The 18,905-nt window shown below is 34.9% G+C and overlaps 1 protein-coding gene across 7 annotated transcripts; it reads left to right on the top strand.

Annotated features, from left to right (window-relative positions):
• The first annotated feature begins 194 nt into the window (after positions 1–194).
• On the top strand, positions 195–18,482 carry LOC107461029 (uncharacterized). Of its 7 annotated transcripts, none has more exons than XM_016079456.3 (27): positions 195–654; positions 1,265–1,424; positions 1,686–1,778; positions 2,469–2,571; positions 2,672–2,834; positions 7,982–8,156; positions 8,777–8,905; positions 9,045–9,644; positions 9,749–10,366; positions 10,847–10,912; positions 11,336–11,449; positions 11,553–11,798; positions 12,417–12,464; positions 12,554–12,685; positions 13,401–13,562; positions 13,670–13,732; positions 14,066–14,176; positions 14,280–14,363; positions 14,436–14,483; positions 14,849–14,923; positions 15,101–15,196; positions 15,601–15,681; positions 15,761–15,832; positions 16,530–16,574; positions 16,651–16,734; positions 17,367–17,470; positions 17,995–18,482. In XM_016079456.3, the coding sequence occupies exons 1-27, from the start codon at positions 452–454 to the stop codon at positions 18,107–18,109; spliced, it is 3,990 nt and encodes a 1,329-aa protein (XP_015934942.1). In that variant the 5' UTR covers positions 195–451; the 3' UTR covers positions 18,110–18,482. The 7 variants fall into 7 exon arrangements, with proteins under 7 accessions (XP_015934942.1, XP_015934943.1, XP_052108343.1 ...); XM_016079457.3 differs by having other exon boundaries at positions 12,554–12,679; XM_052252383.1 differs by lacking the exon at positions 13,670–13,732.
• Positions 18,483–18,905: the final 423 nt, after the last annotated feature.

Here is an 18,905-nt window from a genome sequence, read left to right on the forward strand (position 1 = left end):
CGTTTAAAATTATTTCGTTTACACTAATACGATGTAATTTTATAAAAGTGTTGCAAATTTTTTTTATATCTATAAATAATGCATTTATTTAATTTATATATAAAAAATCCTGTTCCAAGTACATAATACAAAATAAAATAAAATAAAATGGTATAAAAGTAGTAGCAGACATAAAAAACACGAGGGTTGAGAGGTCCCAAATTTGTAATCCATCGTTCCCGTCTCATCTAATCTCATATCTCTTCACCCACTCTCATTAGAATTACCCATCCCGCCGATTTTCTTGCTCTCTTCCATTCCCAACCCTTCCCTCCTCCTCCCTCTTCTTTTTTTTCTTCTTCTTCTTCCATTCCACATTATAATAGTCATTAAAATATAATATTATAAAATATAAGACCAGTTTTCTCACTCTGCCCGCAAACCCTAACTTCTCTGACTCTGAGAGACAGCCATGGCCTCTTCCTCCAGAGACCAAGCCCTCTCTCTCTTCGCCGCCGCCAACAACCACGGCGACGTCAACGTCAAGCTCTCATCCCTCACCCAAGCCAAGGACCTCCTTCTCTCCCTCGACCCTTCTCTCTCCGCTGACCTCTTCCCTTTCTTCCTCGAGCTTCAGTCCTCTCCCGAGTCCCTCGTTCGCAAATTGCTCATACAGTCAGTGCCCTAACCCTAATTCTGTTATTTATTACCATTTTCTTTTCTATTAATTATGTCGCTTTAGCTGTATCGTTACTCGGTTATGAGTTTTCTTGGTTTTTCTCAATATTGATTGGTATTTTAGGGCAATGTGTGGTGCTTAACTGCTTTTTTCTTTTAAATCTATGATTTTATTGCTGCAAACATGCCAACGTTGTTTTTACGCTAAATCGGTCTTTCAAAGATGGTCTATATATTGGAGAAGAAAAGCTTTCTTTGTCAAATATTCATGGAATTCAATCAATTTTATAGATTTGGGTATGGCTTAGTTGGTACCGGAATGCAATGCACTCGAATATTGTGGCGAATGATGGTTTATAATAGGGCTCTACCTGAGAAAAAAGGTTTAGCTGTTGTATTTGCTGTATTCTAAAGTGGTTCAGGGCCGTTCCATAGTGCTTGCAGCAGAAGCTTGTAGCTAAGTGCAAGTATAGGCTGAATTTAGTTGTTTACTTCTTCCCAATAACTTGTGCCGTGTCTCTGTGTTCTGCCCTTCTTAAAAACTACCAGTTGGTGTGTGTTTCTTGTTTTATTTTAGCTTATAGATGATTCCTCCACTGTATTCCAGGTTAATTGAGGAGATTGGTTTTAAAGCAGTCGATCATTCTCCTGCACTTGTTTCTATACTATTAACATTTTTGCGAGATGCTGATCCGATAATTGTAAAGCAATCTATTGTTAGTGGCACGAACATCTTCTGTAATGTTTTTGTGGAGATGATTGTGCAGGTACCATCTCAAACCCTCTTTAATAAAACTCAGTTGTGCATCATATCACTGGTGACTGTTCATGAATTATATTTTGGATTCTTTAGCTGTTTGATGGATTTTGCACCTTCTTTATCGTCCTTTGCCAAATGTTTTAGATGGAAGGAAAAATTTGTTTAGACGAGAGCCTTTGCTCATTTTACTTCTCCCATTATCCTGACATTGGTAGGTAGTGTACTTACTGTTGTCTGACGAGTGACACTAATTTGGAAAACTTTACAGTTTCAACAATATGGTAAAGTAGAGAGGTGGTTAGAAGGGGTTTGGATGTGGATGCTTAAGTTCAAGGATGCTGTTTTTGGGATTGCTCTTGAGGTAATTAGATCCTTTCGGTTCTTCAGAATATAATTGCTGTTCTTCAGATATTCTTACTTTCTGGAAGGCTGGTTTATCAGTGTGAAATGTACTAATGAACTGTATTCAACTAATTCAATAATGCAACTGTATGTTTGAAATTCAATTTAAATATCTAGTCAAATAAACATCTTCAAAGGCTTTGCCGAATTGATCTATATCATGACGAGCTACAGTAGTGATAAAAATCACTATTCTCTTGTTTTCTTTGTCATGACTCATGGAGTGCAAGATCATTATATAGGTGGTTGTAATATGGTGCTTTGAGATGTTGAATTGATTTATTTATTTTTTTTATTTTTTTTAAGGTCTGTGGTGCTCCTCCTTAAATAGGGGCTTGTAAGTTATGCATGTCTATGCATTGGATGGTGTTTGGAGTTTACTTGTCTTTGTTGACCGTCATAAATCATAATCACTTGTAACTTTTTGTCTGGAGTTTTAAACTTAATAAGTCAGTTGCTTAGATTTTAGATAGCAAGATAGCATGTTACTTATGACTTATGTACATAACTAGCTTCAGAGCTTCTATTCATCATCCCTAGAAACATTTTGCATTTTTCTTGTTTTTTGAATATGAATGTCACTCATTATAATTTGGTCTGTCGGTGGTTATTCCTTTCTGATTGGAGAGTTAACTGCTTGATATTTTAGCCTGGTTCTGCCGGAATAAAGTTGCTGGGACTGAAATTCTTGGAAATATTCGTCTTGCTTTTTACTCCTGACAACAATAGTCCTGAGAAATCAACTGGAGAAGGTATTGTTCTTTAATTTTTATATAATGTTTCTCTATGGAGATCGAGTTGTTTTGGGTAATTTTCATCCATTTGTTCATTTAAATCTTGATCCAATAACAGGATCTAGGCAAGCTGCTAATATATCATGGTTGGTTGGTGGTCACCCTCTTCTTGATCCGGTGGCTCTCAAGTCGGAGGCAAACAGGACCATTGGCATTCTATTAAATTTATTGCAGCCTGGTGCAAGTCTCCCCGGTTGTTTAACAATTACTGTTATAAATTGGTGAGTTTTCATGTGCTAGTGGTTAATAACAAGGGTTTGCATAACATTTAACATTTTGTGCAATCTTCATTTTCGGATAGCTGTAGAACCTGTGCAACATTTCTGGTATGCCACTTCTAAATTAGATGGTTGGATCTAGAGGGTTATTTTCCTTGACTTACTGCTAACTACTACTGGCAGCAGATCATTACAGAGATAAAGCTAGGCATGCTAACAGTATTTCCCCATGGAAAAGTCTTTTATATATCTGTTATTTTTCTACATCTTGGCTAACATTTATTTTCTTCATGTGCTCCCCTGCTATAAACTTGTGAAACGTTGTTGGTTGACCAATTCTTTCCTTCACCTCATAAAATAAAGTACAATAACTATCACAATGCTTTTCCTCGTATTTTAAAACTCTCTACTTGTTGCTGCATGTATGTATTGAGGAATTTGAATGTACTTTTCGGGTTAGTGATGTAACAGTCTAGTGTAGGTATATGACATGCTTTTATTTGTTTCTCTCCTGATATGTGTGTGCATGTGTATGTCATTTAATCTATTTGATTCCTTTCATTGGGCTCTTTTGACTATGTCATGCGTTAAGTCCACTGCTTGTAATGAACCTTATAAAACCTTATAGGTTTATAAGCGTTAATTCTTCACCTCTTAATAAGAAACATTGCAATCATATATGAAATTGCATTTCTAGTGATAATGGTTTATAGGTAGCATCAGATTTGAAGTCTGGGTCTCATAGCATGTGCAGAATGTTTATATCTATTTTGCTTGTCTTCCTTGTTATCAATTTATCATTTGTCCTTATCTTTGCAAATTGTTAGTAGACTAAGTGATTTGTTTTCATTTTGTGGCAAGTCATGAAGTCGATGATGATGTGTTGATACAATTACTATTCATGTTATCTCTGTGACTTGGTACTTAGGTTTTGTTCATGGTATTGTGCTTGTACAAACTACTGGATCATGCTCCTCTTTTTTTGAGTGTGCTTAGTTACTTATCCATGAAAAAAGATAGAAGGAATTTATGCACTCCTTCATTATATCTCTTTTATTTACCCCTGCCCCTTTGGCTCAATGAAAATTGCTTTCTGGTCTCCCTGTTTGTGAAAGATTTCATGTGTTCTAGGGTGTATGTATTTAAGTTATCTTAGCCCAAAAAGTTAACTTCTATGACTAGAAAAGTCACTTTATATATTTGTATTTTCAAACATAATCAAAATCCTGAAATAAAGTCATTTTTTCCATCCAAAAGTTTAAAAGAGAAATTCAGTTTTAAGCCTTTTCAACGATATATATAAATTCCAAGTTTTAAAATCCACTTGCTCCAAAAGAACACGTGTATCCAATTCTGTGGCTAATCTGGTGTTTTATTGCTCTTTATCTCTTCCCATTTGATGGATGTTTATTTATTCTTGTCTATTAACAGTGCACACATTTAGCAGCCCATTAAATTTGATGTGTTGTTGCATTGTTTACATCTTCAGAGTTACTTTTTACATGGAAACCTTTGTTGCAGTTGTAAGATACACCCAATCAGTTAGTTCCAAATTTGAAATCTCGAATTGTTTCTATTCAGCCTTACTTGTATATATTCATGTAGGAAGGTGACAAGTGTCTCTCCTACAACTCCATTGTACTTTTTTGAATTATGATTTCATGTTTTTGTTAGTAAATGGTGCTGTCTCTTACTCAATACTTACTGATGCAATTAAATGTGTTAGGATCACCTAAAGGTTTTAAAAATTTTCCACATCTTTTACTATGTTCAAAATTATGGAGGGAATCATTGGAGCAGGGTCTCATGGATAGAACAAGTTCAACTGCTTGTTTGTTTTATAACGTTGCGACATGCTGACCAGTTCCTTACGAGGAGTTAATGGCCATGGATACTGCTGCATTGGTGGTTCATATAATGGAAGTTATGGTGATTGTCTATGTAAGATGATTCGTTAATTTACTGTGGCATGCCAGTTGGTCGGGTGATAGATATCGAAATTGAGGCATTAAAATGGTCATCTCATGAACCAAGGATGGTGGTCAAGCAATGCAGTTTATTGTTGTAAACTGTTGAGAGAGACCATTTACTGTTTAAATTTTTGTGCTGTAAGCGCATGCCCAGATAATGTATTTATTATTTTATAACAGCTGATACACAGTTAATATCTCAATAATTCAAATAATATTTTCCCGGGCTTCTATTATATACTCTGGCTCATTTTCTATAAATTTGTGTTTCATTTCTCACTTGTTATCTTTTGCACAAGTTTTACCACAAGTTACTCCAGGTTTGCTTGGAAAATGAGATAATAATTTTACCAACAGTTGAAACAAAGCATATTTTCTGATTGAAAGTTTAGCATTTGATATTCTCTTACAGCAGGACTCATTGAGGTTCTATTTGTAGCGATGATATTTTATGTGCATGGTCTTAATAATATGTTTGATTTTCTGATTGTCCTTTCCCCGCAATATTGATGCATGCAGAATATTTTCATTCACCATTTTTGAGAAGAATTAATGTTTGAACACATCAGTTCTTTCATTGGAATATTGACAGTGGTGATGCCAAAAGGAATTCAGTGATTGATTTAGATCAAGTGAAAAGTTAAAGTCTGATGTCTCGGAAGTATAATTTTGGATAATTGTCCGGGGCTCCAATCTAAAATACCTAAAACTTGGAGTTTTTCAAGATATTCTGTGTTTATTTGCAACTGTATTGTTCAAAGCTGAGTGAAGGTTTCAGAATGTATATCCAGATAACTTGTTATGCATTTTCACTTGGTAGGGAGAGTTTTAGAAATCCTGTTTTCCAGTGCTTTTTTGTCAACATTTGAGCCTGTTACACTAATCTGTGAAGGTGTGTAATCATATTTCATGTGTTCTCTTTGATTTTGATTAGGACTCATGCTGGATATTGAACTGATTTGTTAGCTGAGGTGCTGGTGTCAGATATATTAAAATGATAAGATTTTTTTGATTTTTTCTGAAACACAAGTTATGGTTTGCTACTTTTTTACTTCTGGGAGCTAAACAATCTAAATTGGCATTTGGCTTGTTTTCTCTCAATTTCAGTTGATGGATTCCGTTGATAATTACAAAAATTCCATTGTTTTGTAACTTAATTTCCTGTTTGCCAAACTTCTGTAAGGAAATTGTGAAAACAACTCTGCCTTGATTCCATCATTTTCTGCAGAAATGTTTTCAATGCATGCAATAAATTGAAAATGAGGTGATGTTTGTAATTATTAGTGAGAACATACCTGAAAACTAAACAGAAAAAAGCCATGCACCCTTTGAGGTCCTTCCATATTATTTCAGGTTAAGTATAAAAAAAAAAGCTAAATACCTCACATACTTTTTTCACTCCTTTTCTTTCTTTTTACTTCATGAGAGCCTCCTTTTAAACTAAACTCCTTTTGTTCTTATTTTCTAGTCACATCTTCATATTCTAAGGAATGTTGTTTCAATGGAAGTTTTGATCTGAAACTGCTTTATGTGATCTTTTTGATTCTCTCTGTATCTTTCCATCTCAATCTGGAGTCACTATCAGATCATTTATAATGTACTTATTGACTAGTTTGAATTGTGGAATATAAATGGGTTATACTCATACCAGTTTGCTATCATCTGTTATCTTCATCACTGAGGTTCTTTAAGGCAATGTTCTTTTGGTGAAAAGAAATGCAAGGGATTGGCATGTGTATATTTTCTACTGTTATTTAATTTTATTGTGGATCCCTTTTTTATTTATTTTTTAAAGGATACATGTTTTTGTATACAGGTAGTTGTGGCACTATGTTTTTATCTTGTTGCAATGACTTGTGTTTGTTTTGGCCCTATTTTTGTTACAGTTTTCTTCAATTTTCTGCAGAATTATAATAGGATTTCATTTTATTAATTTGTATGTTCCCCCGAGAAATTGATTTCAAGAAAAAGGAGAAAAGAGAATATGCTCCTTAATTAATATATGATGCTGTGTCTGATTGAAAACTATGTTATTTCTACTATCCACTACATTCCTGTCTTTTCGCAAAAAGTGGATGTATTTCTGGAATCTTAAAATCTAGCCATCCAAAGCTGCTTCTAGAAGTCTCCAACATTTCCTTTTTAATGTCTCATTATTCACTTTAATTAATTTTATATTTGTCTTGGTTTATAAGTGGAGCATAAAAATCTAGTTTGTTGAAACAACAGCACACAAATCTGATTCTGTTGATGTAGGTTTGGTCTGCCATTGCTGCAAGCTTATCTCTGTAATGGAATGAACTGTTCCCATATTGTGCTTCAGTTTTCTATTTCTTGCATGATCACTACCTTTGTGACTTTGAGTTTGTTTATATGGAAATGGCTGAAATGAACAAGTTTAGAAGTTATATGGAGACGATAGGGTAATTTCTAATATTGTGAATCGTTTCACTCGTATTTGTTCAAAGATGACTGTAGAATACAGGGTTAAGGACTAAGGAGATTGTTCAGCATTTAGGCTAAATTTTTGTTTTCTCTTTATATATATAAAGCATAAAGTTCTATGAATTAAAAAAAATGAATCTGCTTTCTAGTGCTTCTAGTGAAATTCCTTGATTCTTCTGAGGTGCAAAAGGGAATAGTATAAGTGAATCTATCTATATCAACTATTCAGTGGCAATGGGTTCTATTTGAAACTCCCATTTTATTAACATATTATCTATGTATTTAAGTGAGCATTTGGTTATTTTTGTCCGATAAAGATAGTTTGCCCACCACCCAAGTATGCATTTTTCTACAATTTCCTGAGCTGCCAATAATTTGAATTCAAATGATATATTGGTTAGGAGCATGATCACGTATTTTCAAATGAAGAAAGTTAGACAAGTTTGCTTAACTTAATGGATTTTATGGATATTCTAAATAAAATATCCCTGTTAGGGGCTTAGATTGTGTGCAGGTGTAAGGCTGAATGATGCCCAGCTGTTACTTTTGGGGGTTTTGATACTGATATGCCGCTTCGCTCTTTGGATTTAAATTTCCTCTAGGCTTTCTACAAAGTTTATGTAGCATTGCTTTTAGCATTAAATGTAGTTGCTGTGGTTGGGTTGCTGGGTTTTTTTTGGCCTACCACATTGTCACTTGAAACCTAACCAACCGTTTATGTGTTTCTTTTGACAGTTTATCAGCTATTGCAAGGAAACGGCCGCAACACTACGATACAATTTTTTCTGCATTGCTCGATTTTAATCCAAATTTTCAAACAGCGAAAAGATATCATATTGCCAGTGTTCAGTACTCTTTAAGAACTGCTTTTTTGGGGTTTCTTAGGTGCACTTATTCACCTATACTAGAGGTAAATATGTGCTTGAATTTTGCATTTCACTTGGCCCCTAGCATTCTCTGTTCCCTGGTTATTTATTCATTCTGTCTTGCTTTATCATAATCCTCTTTACAGAAGCTGTCTAAATTATTTTACAATTTTGGTTCCTGCTAAAGATTGAATCTAAATTTATTACTTTTGGACCCCCAGTAGTTGGCCCAATGGAATCATTGATTCATTATGGTAATTTATTTTGCAAGAACTACTAGTTTTGCCTTACATATTTATACATCACACCTCCAAATTGTATTTTAGTATTACTATTAAGCTTCTAGTCTGAGGTTTGCTATAAGCTTCTCATAAATTTCACATGCTTATGGCAATTATACTCTACAGATGACATCCTAGGAATATATCATCTAGATTACAAGTCTGTCTATTCTGTGTTATTATCTGGTGCTCCTAGTATATAGTTTAGTTAAGAACAAAGCACATCTGAGCAAGCATGAGTGGCAAGAGAACAATAGTATATAAATGGCTTTATTGTTACCTCATAGGTTGAATTGGGATTTGGGAAGGACTGGTATCTGTGTGGTTAACCATGATGAGGTGTATTTTCTTAAATAAATAATTATTCTCTTGATGTTTTGCAGTCTCGAGAAAGATTGATAAAGACCCTGCGGGCCATGAATGCAGCGGATGCTGCCGATCAGGTCATCAGACAAGTTGACAAAATTATTAAAAACGGTGATCGTTCTACACGTGATGCTCGGGTTATCAAGGTATGTAGCCACTTAGTGCATTTAACAGCAAGCTGCCATTATTGAGCACAAGTTACTTTTATCCAAATAAAACATTGAGCATGAGCTGCGATTCCTTCTCTCCAATTTTATCACATCCAGTTTGATTTCTATCTTTCAGGATGATCAATCATCAATTCAGTCACATGTTTCAGGGGAATTATCTAGAAAAAGAGCTATTCCTTTGGATAATGAACATCTGGCCAATGGTCATGAGGCAATCTCTAAGCGGATTCGATCTGGTCCTGACCCTCACTTAACTTTACCAGTTCAAGTAAATGACTTTGGACAGGATCTTAACTCTGTTAATGGAGTATCACTTAATGCTACTGCACTAGATGGTGAATTAACTGCAGTAGAGCAAATGATTGCTTTGATTGGTGCTTTGCTTGCTGAAGGAGAAAGAGGTGCTGAATCTCTTGAAATCCTTGTTTCCAAGATTCATCCTGATCTGTTGGCGGATATTGTGATAACAAATATGAAGCACTTGCCTAAGACACCCCCACCGCTAGCAAGGATTGGGAATTCGCCAGTACCTCAACAAGTTGGTTCCCAATTCAGTCAATCAAAAGTTTTAGCACCATCTGCTCCCGTAAGTTCTATCCAATCCTTGGCTGTTACTGACCAAGCACCAGTCTCTTCAACTACAATCACTGCCACTAGTTCATCACTGTCTGACATCAATAATTTGCCTGCTGATTCTAAGCGCGACCCACGCAGGGTAAGATTTGTTATTCGTTGTAGAAGTTTTTGCTGCTGGTTAATATTTCTATTTTAAAATGCCAATTTTGCGTTTACCTTAAACCATCTGGTTCAAATTTTCAGGATCCCCGTCGCTTGGATCCACGGCGTATAGCTGCAACTCTTGGTGGGGCAGCTGGGTCTGTTGGAGATGATATTGTGGCAACAAAATTAGAGTTAGATGATCCTGTATCTTTGATTAAGCCTTCTTCACCTCCTGTTGCCTCCGCTGAAGAAAATAATCAATCTGAGGCAACAATCAATCTGAAAAATGAGGATATCATTTCTGAAGGTCCCTCACTTTCTGGACCTGATCGGCTAACTCCCAAGACAGAGGTTCTGGAGAGGCCTGGAGATACCCAGCACATTGCGGAAGCAATTGCTTCTTTGGATTCCTCAGTCATTCCCTCTGATGCAACTGATGAAGATCGTAGTACAGTGAAGCTGTTGGAGGATACTGAAGCAAATGAGACCGACTCATTAGATTTTGATCAGTTTTCTCCTGATGTCCAAGTTGCATCTACATCAGAAGATACCTGTCTAGAATTACCACAGCTACCACCATATGTGAATCTAACCTATGAGCAGGAAACTAAGGTGAAGCACCTGGCTATTAGGCATATTATAGAGTCATACAGGCATTTGGATGGGACAGGATGTCAGCAATTTTGCATGCCACTCCTTGCTCGGCTTGTAGCTCAGGTAGAGAATTGTTTTTTCCTTTTAATGTTTATCAGCTATTTACTCTCTGTGTGTGTGTGTGTGTGCGTGCGTGCTGTTGTTCGTGGTAGTCTAATATCAATTTACAGCTGTTTTTGCCTGGCCATGTTTTACACGTTACACGTGGTACAATACCCGTATAAACCATTGGGAGGAGAAATGACAAGTTAGAGGAGAAGCCTTGGTTATGTTCTGGACTGGCTCTTCATTGCTTTCAAATACATGCCCTTTGGGAAACAAACACACGCCCCTACTTTTTTTGTACTTAAGAAATGAAATGGGAGGAATGTTTTAACCCAAAACAGAAAGCTGCTGCTATTCACTTGACATAGAAAGTATGAGCTGCATCGCAAGATGCGAATGAAGAAATGTGTATTTTATCATGTATCTTTTTCAGTCATTCTTTCGGCATCAGAGATTATAAATAGTATTAGCAAATAATTTGTTGCTCCTACCTTGCAGATTGATGACGATAATGAGTTCATTGTGATGTTGCAAAACCAAATTGTGGAAGACCACTGGCAAAAGGTGCCCTGTTTACATTTTAATATCCTACTACAATTTTTTTTAATTATTATTATTATTATTATAATAATATAGAAATTGAATTTTGCTTTTTCTTGTTTTATAATGTTAGAATATTGCTGAGTCTTTTTTAAGTGAAGTTGCTGATAATTATTACACGTCATTGAATAATTTGTATCTGTATGAGGGATTTGATACATGCGAAGTATGATCTTTTAGTTTACATGCACCAAATTCAGGCTTTGACAGTATTGTTGCATCAAAGATCCTAAATGGACTAGTTTCATACTCGAATCCCGTTGCTTGGAGTTCATGATCAAAATAGTTCTGAAATTTGTATTTTTTTTGCCTTTTTGGTTACTATTACTACTAATATTATTATTTTAAATTATTCTGACTCTTGGCTACTTACAAATGGCTTTGCAGGGTCATGAACTAGTGCTGTATGTTTTGTACCATCTGCACTGCCTCACAGTATTGGATTCAGTTGAAAACTCTTCATCTTCTTCTGTCTTGTATGAAAAGTTTCTCTTGGGAGTGGTATGTTCATTATTGATTGTTTGGATTTATTTAGAAACATTGATTTCTATCCTTTATTTTTTATTTATTTCTCAGGAAACTTAGATTTACCATTTCCTTCTAGGCCAAATCTTTGTTGGAATCTTTTCCGGCTTCAGACAAATCTTTTAGTAGGCTTCTTGGTGAAGTTCCACTTTTGCCAGAATCTGCCTTGAATATTTTGAGTGATCTCTGCTGTTCTGACGTTGTTGATCATAATGGAAAAATTATTCGTGATATCGAACGTGTAACTCAAGGTCTAGGTGCTATATGGAGTTTAATTTTGGGGCGTCCACAAAATCGCCAAGCGTGCTTGGGCATAGCATTAAAGGTATATGATCATTTACAGGTCTCTGGTAGTTGAATATATAACTCATCTGAATTGTATGTTATATTCATGTCTATTTAGGGTTAATCTTTTGTATTGGCCAGATTGTGGCGGCATACCCATTTAAAATATTTCATGTTGCGTCATTTGTCTAAATGTACAGTAGGGATGCAAATATTCTTTGCAGTCGATCATATATTGAGTTTTCTATTCATGTCTATTCTTTTTAGCAGCATGTTATATCTGGTATACTTTTATCATACACACACTCCAAAACTTCTAATTGGCTGTTCACCTAGTGCAACGGGTGTAGCATAGGTCCATAGCATCTCTCAGAGGATGTTCAATGAAACTTGAGGCTGCAACTTGCAAGTTGCCCTTTAGCATGTCGAGAATGTTTAATTTTGCAAGGTCGCTTTAGGGGTTGGATGTTCAATTTTGACGTCCCATGATTTTTTTGACAATGTTAATTTTATTCTTGAAAAGTTGTTTTCTAGTTTCCCTGTCTTAGTACCAATTCATTAATTTTGTGAAAATGGTCATTCTGATTTACATAGGCTTTCCTTCTTTCTCTTACATCTTCACAGTGCTAATGTATTGATTGGTGTATAATATTGACAGTGTGCTGTTCACCCACAAGATGAGATTCGAGCAAAAGCTATTCGGCTGGTATAAACTGTGAAAGCTTATGATTGCATGAAACCTATTGCATATTTCTAGCTAATAATATACAAAATTCTTTTATTTGTATTGAACAGGTGACAAACAAGCTCTATCAGCTTAGTTACATTGCAGAAGATGTTGAGAAATTTGCCACTGATACTCTTCTTTCTGCCGTAGACCATGATGTTTCGCAATCTGGACCCTCTGAACAGAGACCTGAGGTAGAGGTATTAAGCTTGTACTATTGTTCTAATATCTATCTCACTTCAATTGTTTTTAAAATATAGGTTATATTCTTCGTGTTGTCTGCTGTTAAGAGATCGATGATATTTTTTTTGAATTTGATTCTGATCCTGTAGCTATCATCAACCATTTTCTGTCTCATACTCCTTTATTTTTAAAGAAAATGAACATCTTCTTACTAGAAGAGAGGAAAAGAAATAAAAAAGAAAATGGGATCAGATATCGTTACAAAGATGCAGAAATAACAACTAATTTCTATAAGGATAAACCTTGTATCAAGCACATCATTGATACCAATCCCTTTGCATATCAGCTAAAGCAAAACTATAAGCAGGCCATGAACAGCGACTCCAAAAGGATGCCAAAAAGTGATCTTACTAGAAATAAAATGAATTGAAAAATTCTAGCATTCCTTTCCATCTATATACAACCCAAAGCACAAAAGAAATCATGGTTTACCATAGTATCTTTACTTCTTTACGAGAGCTAAAGCTGCTGACCTAGAGAAGGGAATCTAATACAAGGCCTTACGGTTAAATTTACAATTCTTCAAAAATCTAAAGAAGCTTCTTTTATCAACCCCCCCTCCCCCTCACAAAAAGAAAAAAAAGCTTCGTCATGTGGGGAGTAGATTCGGTTGCTGTTTTGCTGACTAGACTGGTTTTTATTCATGGTTGATTTTCCTCTTCCACTTTCCAGGTTGCATGTCAGGAAATAAGTGGCACATCACAGGTCTCAGAGTCTACCCTTTCAGAACACGACTCTGATAGAACCACTAAGCCAATGGCTCAAAGTCTTCCGTCTATAACATTCTCTGAAGCTCAACGCTTAATTTCTTTATTTTTCGCTTTATGTACAAAGGTTTGTTTATGCATACTTAAAAGCTAGCTTATAAATTGACATTGGCTACATTATAATTTCTTCAGACCAGTTCCAAAAAAACTGACCCAATTTTTGCATCCTTTCAGAAACCTAGTCTTCTTCAGATTGTATTTGATGTCTATGGGCGAGCCCCAAGGATGGTTAAGCAGGTCTTATTTTCTTGAATATATGTTAATTTACTAGAATTCTTTTTGGTCTATATGTTATGCTCACACAATAGTTAGCTGTCAGTCTTTTAACTTAGAATACACCTTTGCCATGGTTTATAGAATAATAGCAGGTTTCCACAAATTGTATGTGGTTTGAAACTGTTTGTTCTATCTTTTGGATTAGGTTTAGGTATGCAAATATATGCTGCTTCACATATGATTATATGAAAAACAGATTTCATTGTGCATTTTGATTTTGCTTTTGCTTTTCATCTAATGCTGTCGCCAGTGAATTTTATTTTAATGCTTCTTTTTGTTCACGTGTTTTTGCAGGCTTTTCATCGCCACATTCCTATTCTTCTGAGGGCATTAGGGCAATCTTATACTGAATTGCTTCATATTATATCTGATCCACCACAAGGAAGTGAAAATCTTTTGACACTGGTAGCTTTCTGTTTGCATTGTTCAAAATAGCCTATATTTTGGTTCATGGAACTTAGATGAAGATGATCTTAATGAATTAACATTGACTTATGTGTTCTTGAAGGTACTGCAAATATTGACTCAAGATTCAACACCATCATTGGAACTGATATCTACTGTAAAACGTCTATATGAAACTAAATTTAAGGTATGTCGTAGGTGGAGAATGGTACGATATGTTTTGGCTTGTTTCCTTATCCACACTGGTTCTCCATTTCAGGATGTTTCAATTCTGGTTCCACTGCTGTCATCACTCTCCAAAAAGGAGGTCAAACTGTTGAACCTTTTCTGCTGTTCATTGTATATTGTTAAATTTTCCTTGTTCCCCATTATTTAATGATAAGACATTTCTAGGGTTTCTTTTTTTTTTTTTGCCATGCTATTCTACAACTTCAAACTACTACATCTTTTCCATCTTTAAAAATTTCCCCATATCAACATTCTTCCACCATTTTCTACGGCCCAAATTAGATCAGTAAATTCTTACAAGATTGCTTGCAATTAGTCCATTTACACATGTGATAAAGTATTATGTGGCTAGAAAAAATATGACTATCGTAACATGTTTTAGGATACAATTTATTCTGTAATTAGTCCATTTATACCCCTGATCAAGATTATTTGGTTTTGCAGGTGTTACCAATATTCCCCCGCCTTGTTGACCTACCATTGGAGAAGTTTCAGAGGGCACTTGCTCACATACTACAGGTATATGTGAATTATCAAGCTGAACATCATATTTAATATGAATTATGCTCCTTCTGAGTTGCCTTGAATATGGGGCATTGAACATTTTTTCCATATTCCAGTTTCCTTCTTGGTACATGGGACCTGTTATTTCTCTATTCTTCTAGATAAGCTAAGCATTCAATGTGTTAATCACAGGGATCGGCTCATACAGGTCCAGCATTAACGCCGGTTGAAGTGTTGGTCGCAATCCATGGAATTGTTCCCGAGAAAGATGGCCTTGCACTTAAGAAGGCATGCATTTTATTGTTTTATATATAACGAAAAATGTTATCTCTCTTCTCCTGCGCTTGGCAAAGCTAAATTTCCCGTATTAGAAGTGTTATACTATACTTCTGGTTGATTGTCTATCAAACTTTTGCTATAAGTACCCAAAATAAATGGTTAGTTGTATAATAAAGGAGTCATGTTGCAACCCTTTCTGATAAAAGAATACATTTATGGTTTCTTAGCCTAATTAGATATTACGGAATTTGGTTAGGTCGGTTTTATTTTCTATTAGGATTTAGCTAACCAGAGTTTGTTGACTGTATCTGTATAATCTGATTCATCATCAGTTGCGTTTCATATTGCTTCAACTTTTTAAAATCCTTAATAGTGTAAGTTGTGACCTCTGAATTATTCTTTTGCACCATCAGATAACAGATGCTTGTTCAGCATGTTTTGAGCAGCGTACAGTGTTCACACAACAGGTTCTGGCAAAAGCATTGAACCAGATGGTACGAAGATTTGATTTATATGACAAGTTTACGTATTTATTTCAACACTATTTTTGTTCCTTATTGTGGAAACTTTCAGGTTGACCAAACTCCGTTGCCTCTACTTTTCATGAGGACAGTTATTCAGGCAATTGACGCTTTCCCTGCATTGGTAACCCCTCCGTCTCCCTTTGCTACTTATGTTGATTAGGTTATTGATTGCTAACTTTTTCCTTCTGAATTCCTCTATAAAGTACGGACATTTTGCTGCCGTGTCCGCGTGTTGGAAATATTTTGGACATGACACTCATTGGCACTCGTTTGACACGCATGTCTTCTGACTCCAACCGTGTCTTAATAAAAATAAAAAATATTTCCGGACCTGTTTAGACACACCAAAATACCATCACGTGTCAGCATATCCATTATTATTCTTAACGTATTTTTTAAACGAGTTTAGAAATAATATATATTATTATTTATTAAAACAAAAAAATATTTTAAATACTTTATATAATTTAAAAAACACTAAAAATAATTAAAAAATAAATTTATATTTTAATACAATATCAAAATATCATTATAATTTATCTAAAAAATATTTTATATTTTATATATATACCATGTTCCCATGTCTTGTAAGAACTTAAAATTCATGTGTCCACGTGTCCCGTGTGCCTATGCATCATAGGATTTCCTCGAGTATGGTTCAACCAATATGTTTTTCTCTTTAACCTTTATTTCGAGGCTTATATATATATATATATATAAAAGCCTGGATATATAATAATCTTTTTCCTATGGATATATACAAGGTGACATCACAATGTACCATTTTGATCTTTTTGACAATATGCATATTATTTCAGGTTGATTTTGTTATGGAGATACTTTCAAAACTTGTGACTAAACAGGTATGCTTCATTCCAGAAAATTAGCTTATTTTGATAAAACTCAAGATTGCTGATGTTCACTTTATACTTACTGCAGGTGTGGCGCATGCCAAAACTTTGGGTTGGTTTTTTAAAATGCGTATACCAGACTCAACCGCGTTCTTTTCATGTATTATTGCAGGTACTGTATAAACTGAGACTATTAATATATTTAAAGGCTAAAGTACTGATTTAGTCCCTAATGTTTGAAACTTTTTTTTTTCGTAAATATTTTATTTCGTCTTATTTTTGTCTTTTGGTTAAATTAGAATTTTTTCTCTCCCAAAAATGCCCATTTTTATCCATTTTAATTTTACTTTTTTCTTAATTTTTCTACCACTTTTCCTACCAAATCACTACAACCACCAGTCCACCACCACGACTACCATAATTACAATTATTGCCGCTACTTAAGATGATAATGGAGTAAAGAGATATTTTTAGAAAAAAAAATTAATTTTTACCAGATGACTAATATATGATGTAATAAAACGTTTGAGAAAAAATAAGATGTTTTAAATGTTAGGGACTAAATTAAGACTTAATTCAAACTATAGGTACTAAAACAATACTTTAACTGATTTTGAGGGAAAAAAATAATTGTGAACGAGGCCCATAAAGAAGGAAAACACTATTTGAGCTACAGGGTTGAACTATTATCCCTCAGTATTTGAAACAGAAACTGAGGAGCATTACTTTATAAAAAGCTTCCATAGTCAACAAAAAAACTCTCACCTGCCAGCGGATTAAAACCATTTTTTGTCATTCTTACAGTTGCCACCGCCACAACTGGAAAGTGCTCTTAACAGGCATGCTAACCTCAGAGGTCCCCTTGCTTCCCATGCCAATCAACCAGCAGTAAAATCTACAATTCCTAGGTAAAACTTTTCTAGTAGACTCGATTTGGTTGTTCATCAACTTATTATATAGTTAACTTTCAGTGCATCTTCACTCATCAGATTGCATCCCATAACTTCTGCGTTGAACATTTGAACCAAAATTGTCCACTGATCACGTAAAATATATTGGGTTTTTGTTTTATTACTACGATGGTTCATGCTCTTTTTTCAATCTAGTGACTCCTATTATAGGGAAAAGATGCTCAGAAGACTGGTAAAGTAAAAAGTGAAGCTTTAATTACTAATAAATTCGTAACCTTTATAATGTGTCAGCTTAGCTATCTTGATTCAAGGATGATTAGATCTTCATTTTTTAAACTTTATTAACTTACTCATTTTAGAGAAATTTGATTCTTCCACCTATTGAACAATGGAATGATTAGTTGACAAAGCCTAGCAAAAAATTATTTTCTCGCTAAAGTCCTTTGCATTTTACCTTTTACCTTGTACAAACCAAGTCTAATTGCTGTGGATAATAAAAACCTACATACACCACTGTACAGAGCAACTTTAGAAGTTCTGGGTCTTGCAAGTGAATCTCACGTGCAGCAACATTTGCCAACATCACTGCACCCATCTGACACTAATTCTTCAGTTCAAGGAGCAACACTGACATGATAGTTAAGTCTCTGACAGGAATTCAGTAACCTGGTCGGCATTGAAAGTACTGTTGGGGACAGATTGGCCAAAATATCCCGCGTTTGCAGCCATTGAAGGAGATCTCTCATAAATGGATATTGCGCATTTTGAACCAGAATGTTGATGCATCTGGTTCAGTGTATATTATTTGAGGCACTTAATGATATCAAGATTCTGTGACCAGAATCTTATCTCGGTGCTCCAGTAAATCCAAGTATGCTTAGGGTTCCAGGAATGTATCATAGATGTATTTTTTTTCTTTCAATTTTTGTTTCCATTGTTTGTAATATTATTCATCCAATTTTGTTTAATTTAATTCCTGCCTTTTCCAAGGGAAGAAACATTGAATTTTTTTTGTCGTGTTACAACTTACCCACACTAGACACACACACAAAATACCAGAAGGGGGTTCACATCCACAACTGGACCTTGGCCAGTTTTCGAAGATGTGGCCTTTTTAGAGGCATAAGATGTGCAATTAGTAAATCTCCAACCACAAAACATTGAATCGCGAACATACAAATTTGGTTGTGCAGTGACGAATCTAGAATCAGACCTAGAAACTTTTAAGGTAGGGGTTTTACAGTACCGAAATGTAATTGACTAATTGTTATTTGTCTAAGTGAAATGATTGATGAATCTTAAGACTGTTGATCAATTATTTGATATAAAATATTCACATGAAAATGATGTTAATCATGGCCTTGAGAAATGGATCGATTCTTGGTTTGACTGGACTAAATGAAATTGTCTACAGATTGGTGTGATTTAATAC

This window comes from Arachis duranensis, chromosome 8, assembly GCF_000817695.3.
Source record: "Arachis duranensis cultivar V14167 chromosome 8, aradu.V14167.gnm2.J7QH, whole genome shotgun sequence".
Classification (NCBI taxonomy): Eukaryota; Viridiplantae; Streptophyta; class Magnoliopsida; order Fabales; family Fabaceae; genus Arachis; species Arachis duranensis.

Bases quoted from the DNA above. Each gene is read 5' to 3' on its own strand.
- LOC107461029 (XM_016079456.3), top strand. From the start codon at position 452: ATGGCCTCTTCCTCCAGAGACCAAGCCCTCTCTCTCTTCGCCGCCGCC. The intron at 9,645-9,748 runs GTAAGATTTGTT...TCAAATTTTCAG, and splicing joins CTAAGCGCGACCCACGCAGG to GATCCCCGTCGCTTGGATCC. The intron at 13,733-14,065 runs GTCTTATTTTCT...GTGTTTTTGCAG, and splicing joins CCCCAAGGATGGTTAAGCAG to GCTTTTCATCGCCACATTCC.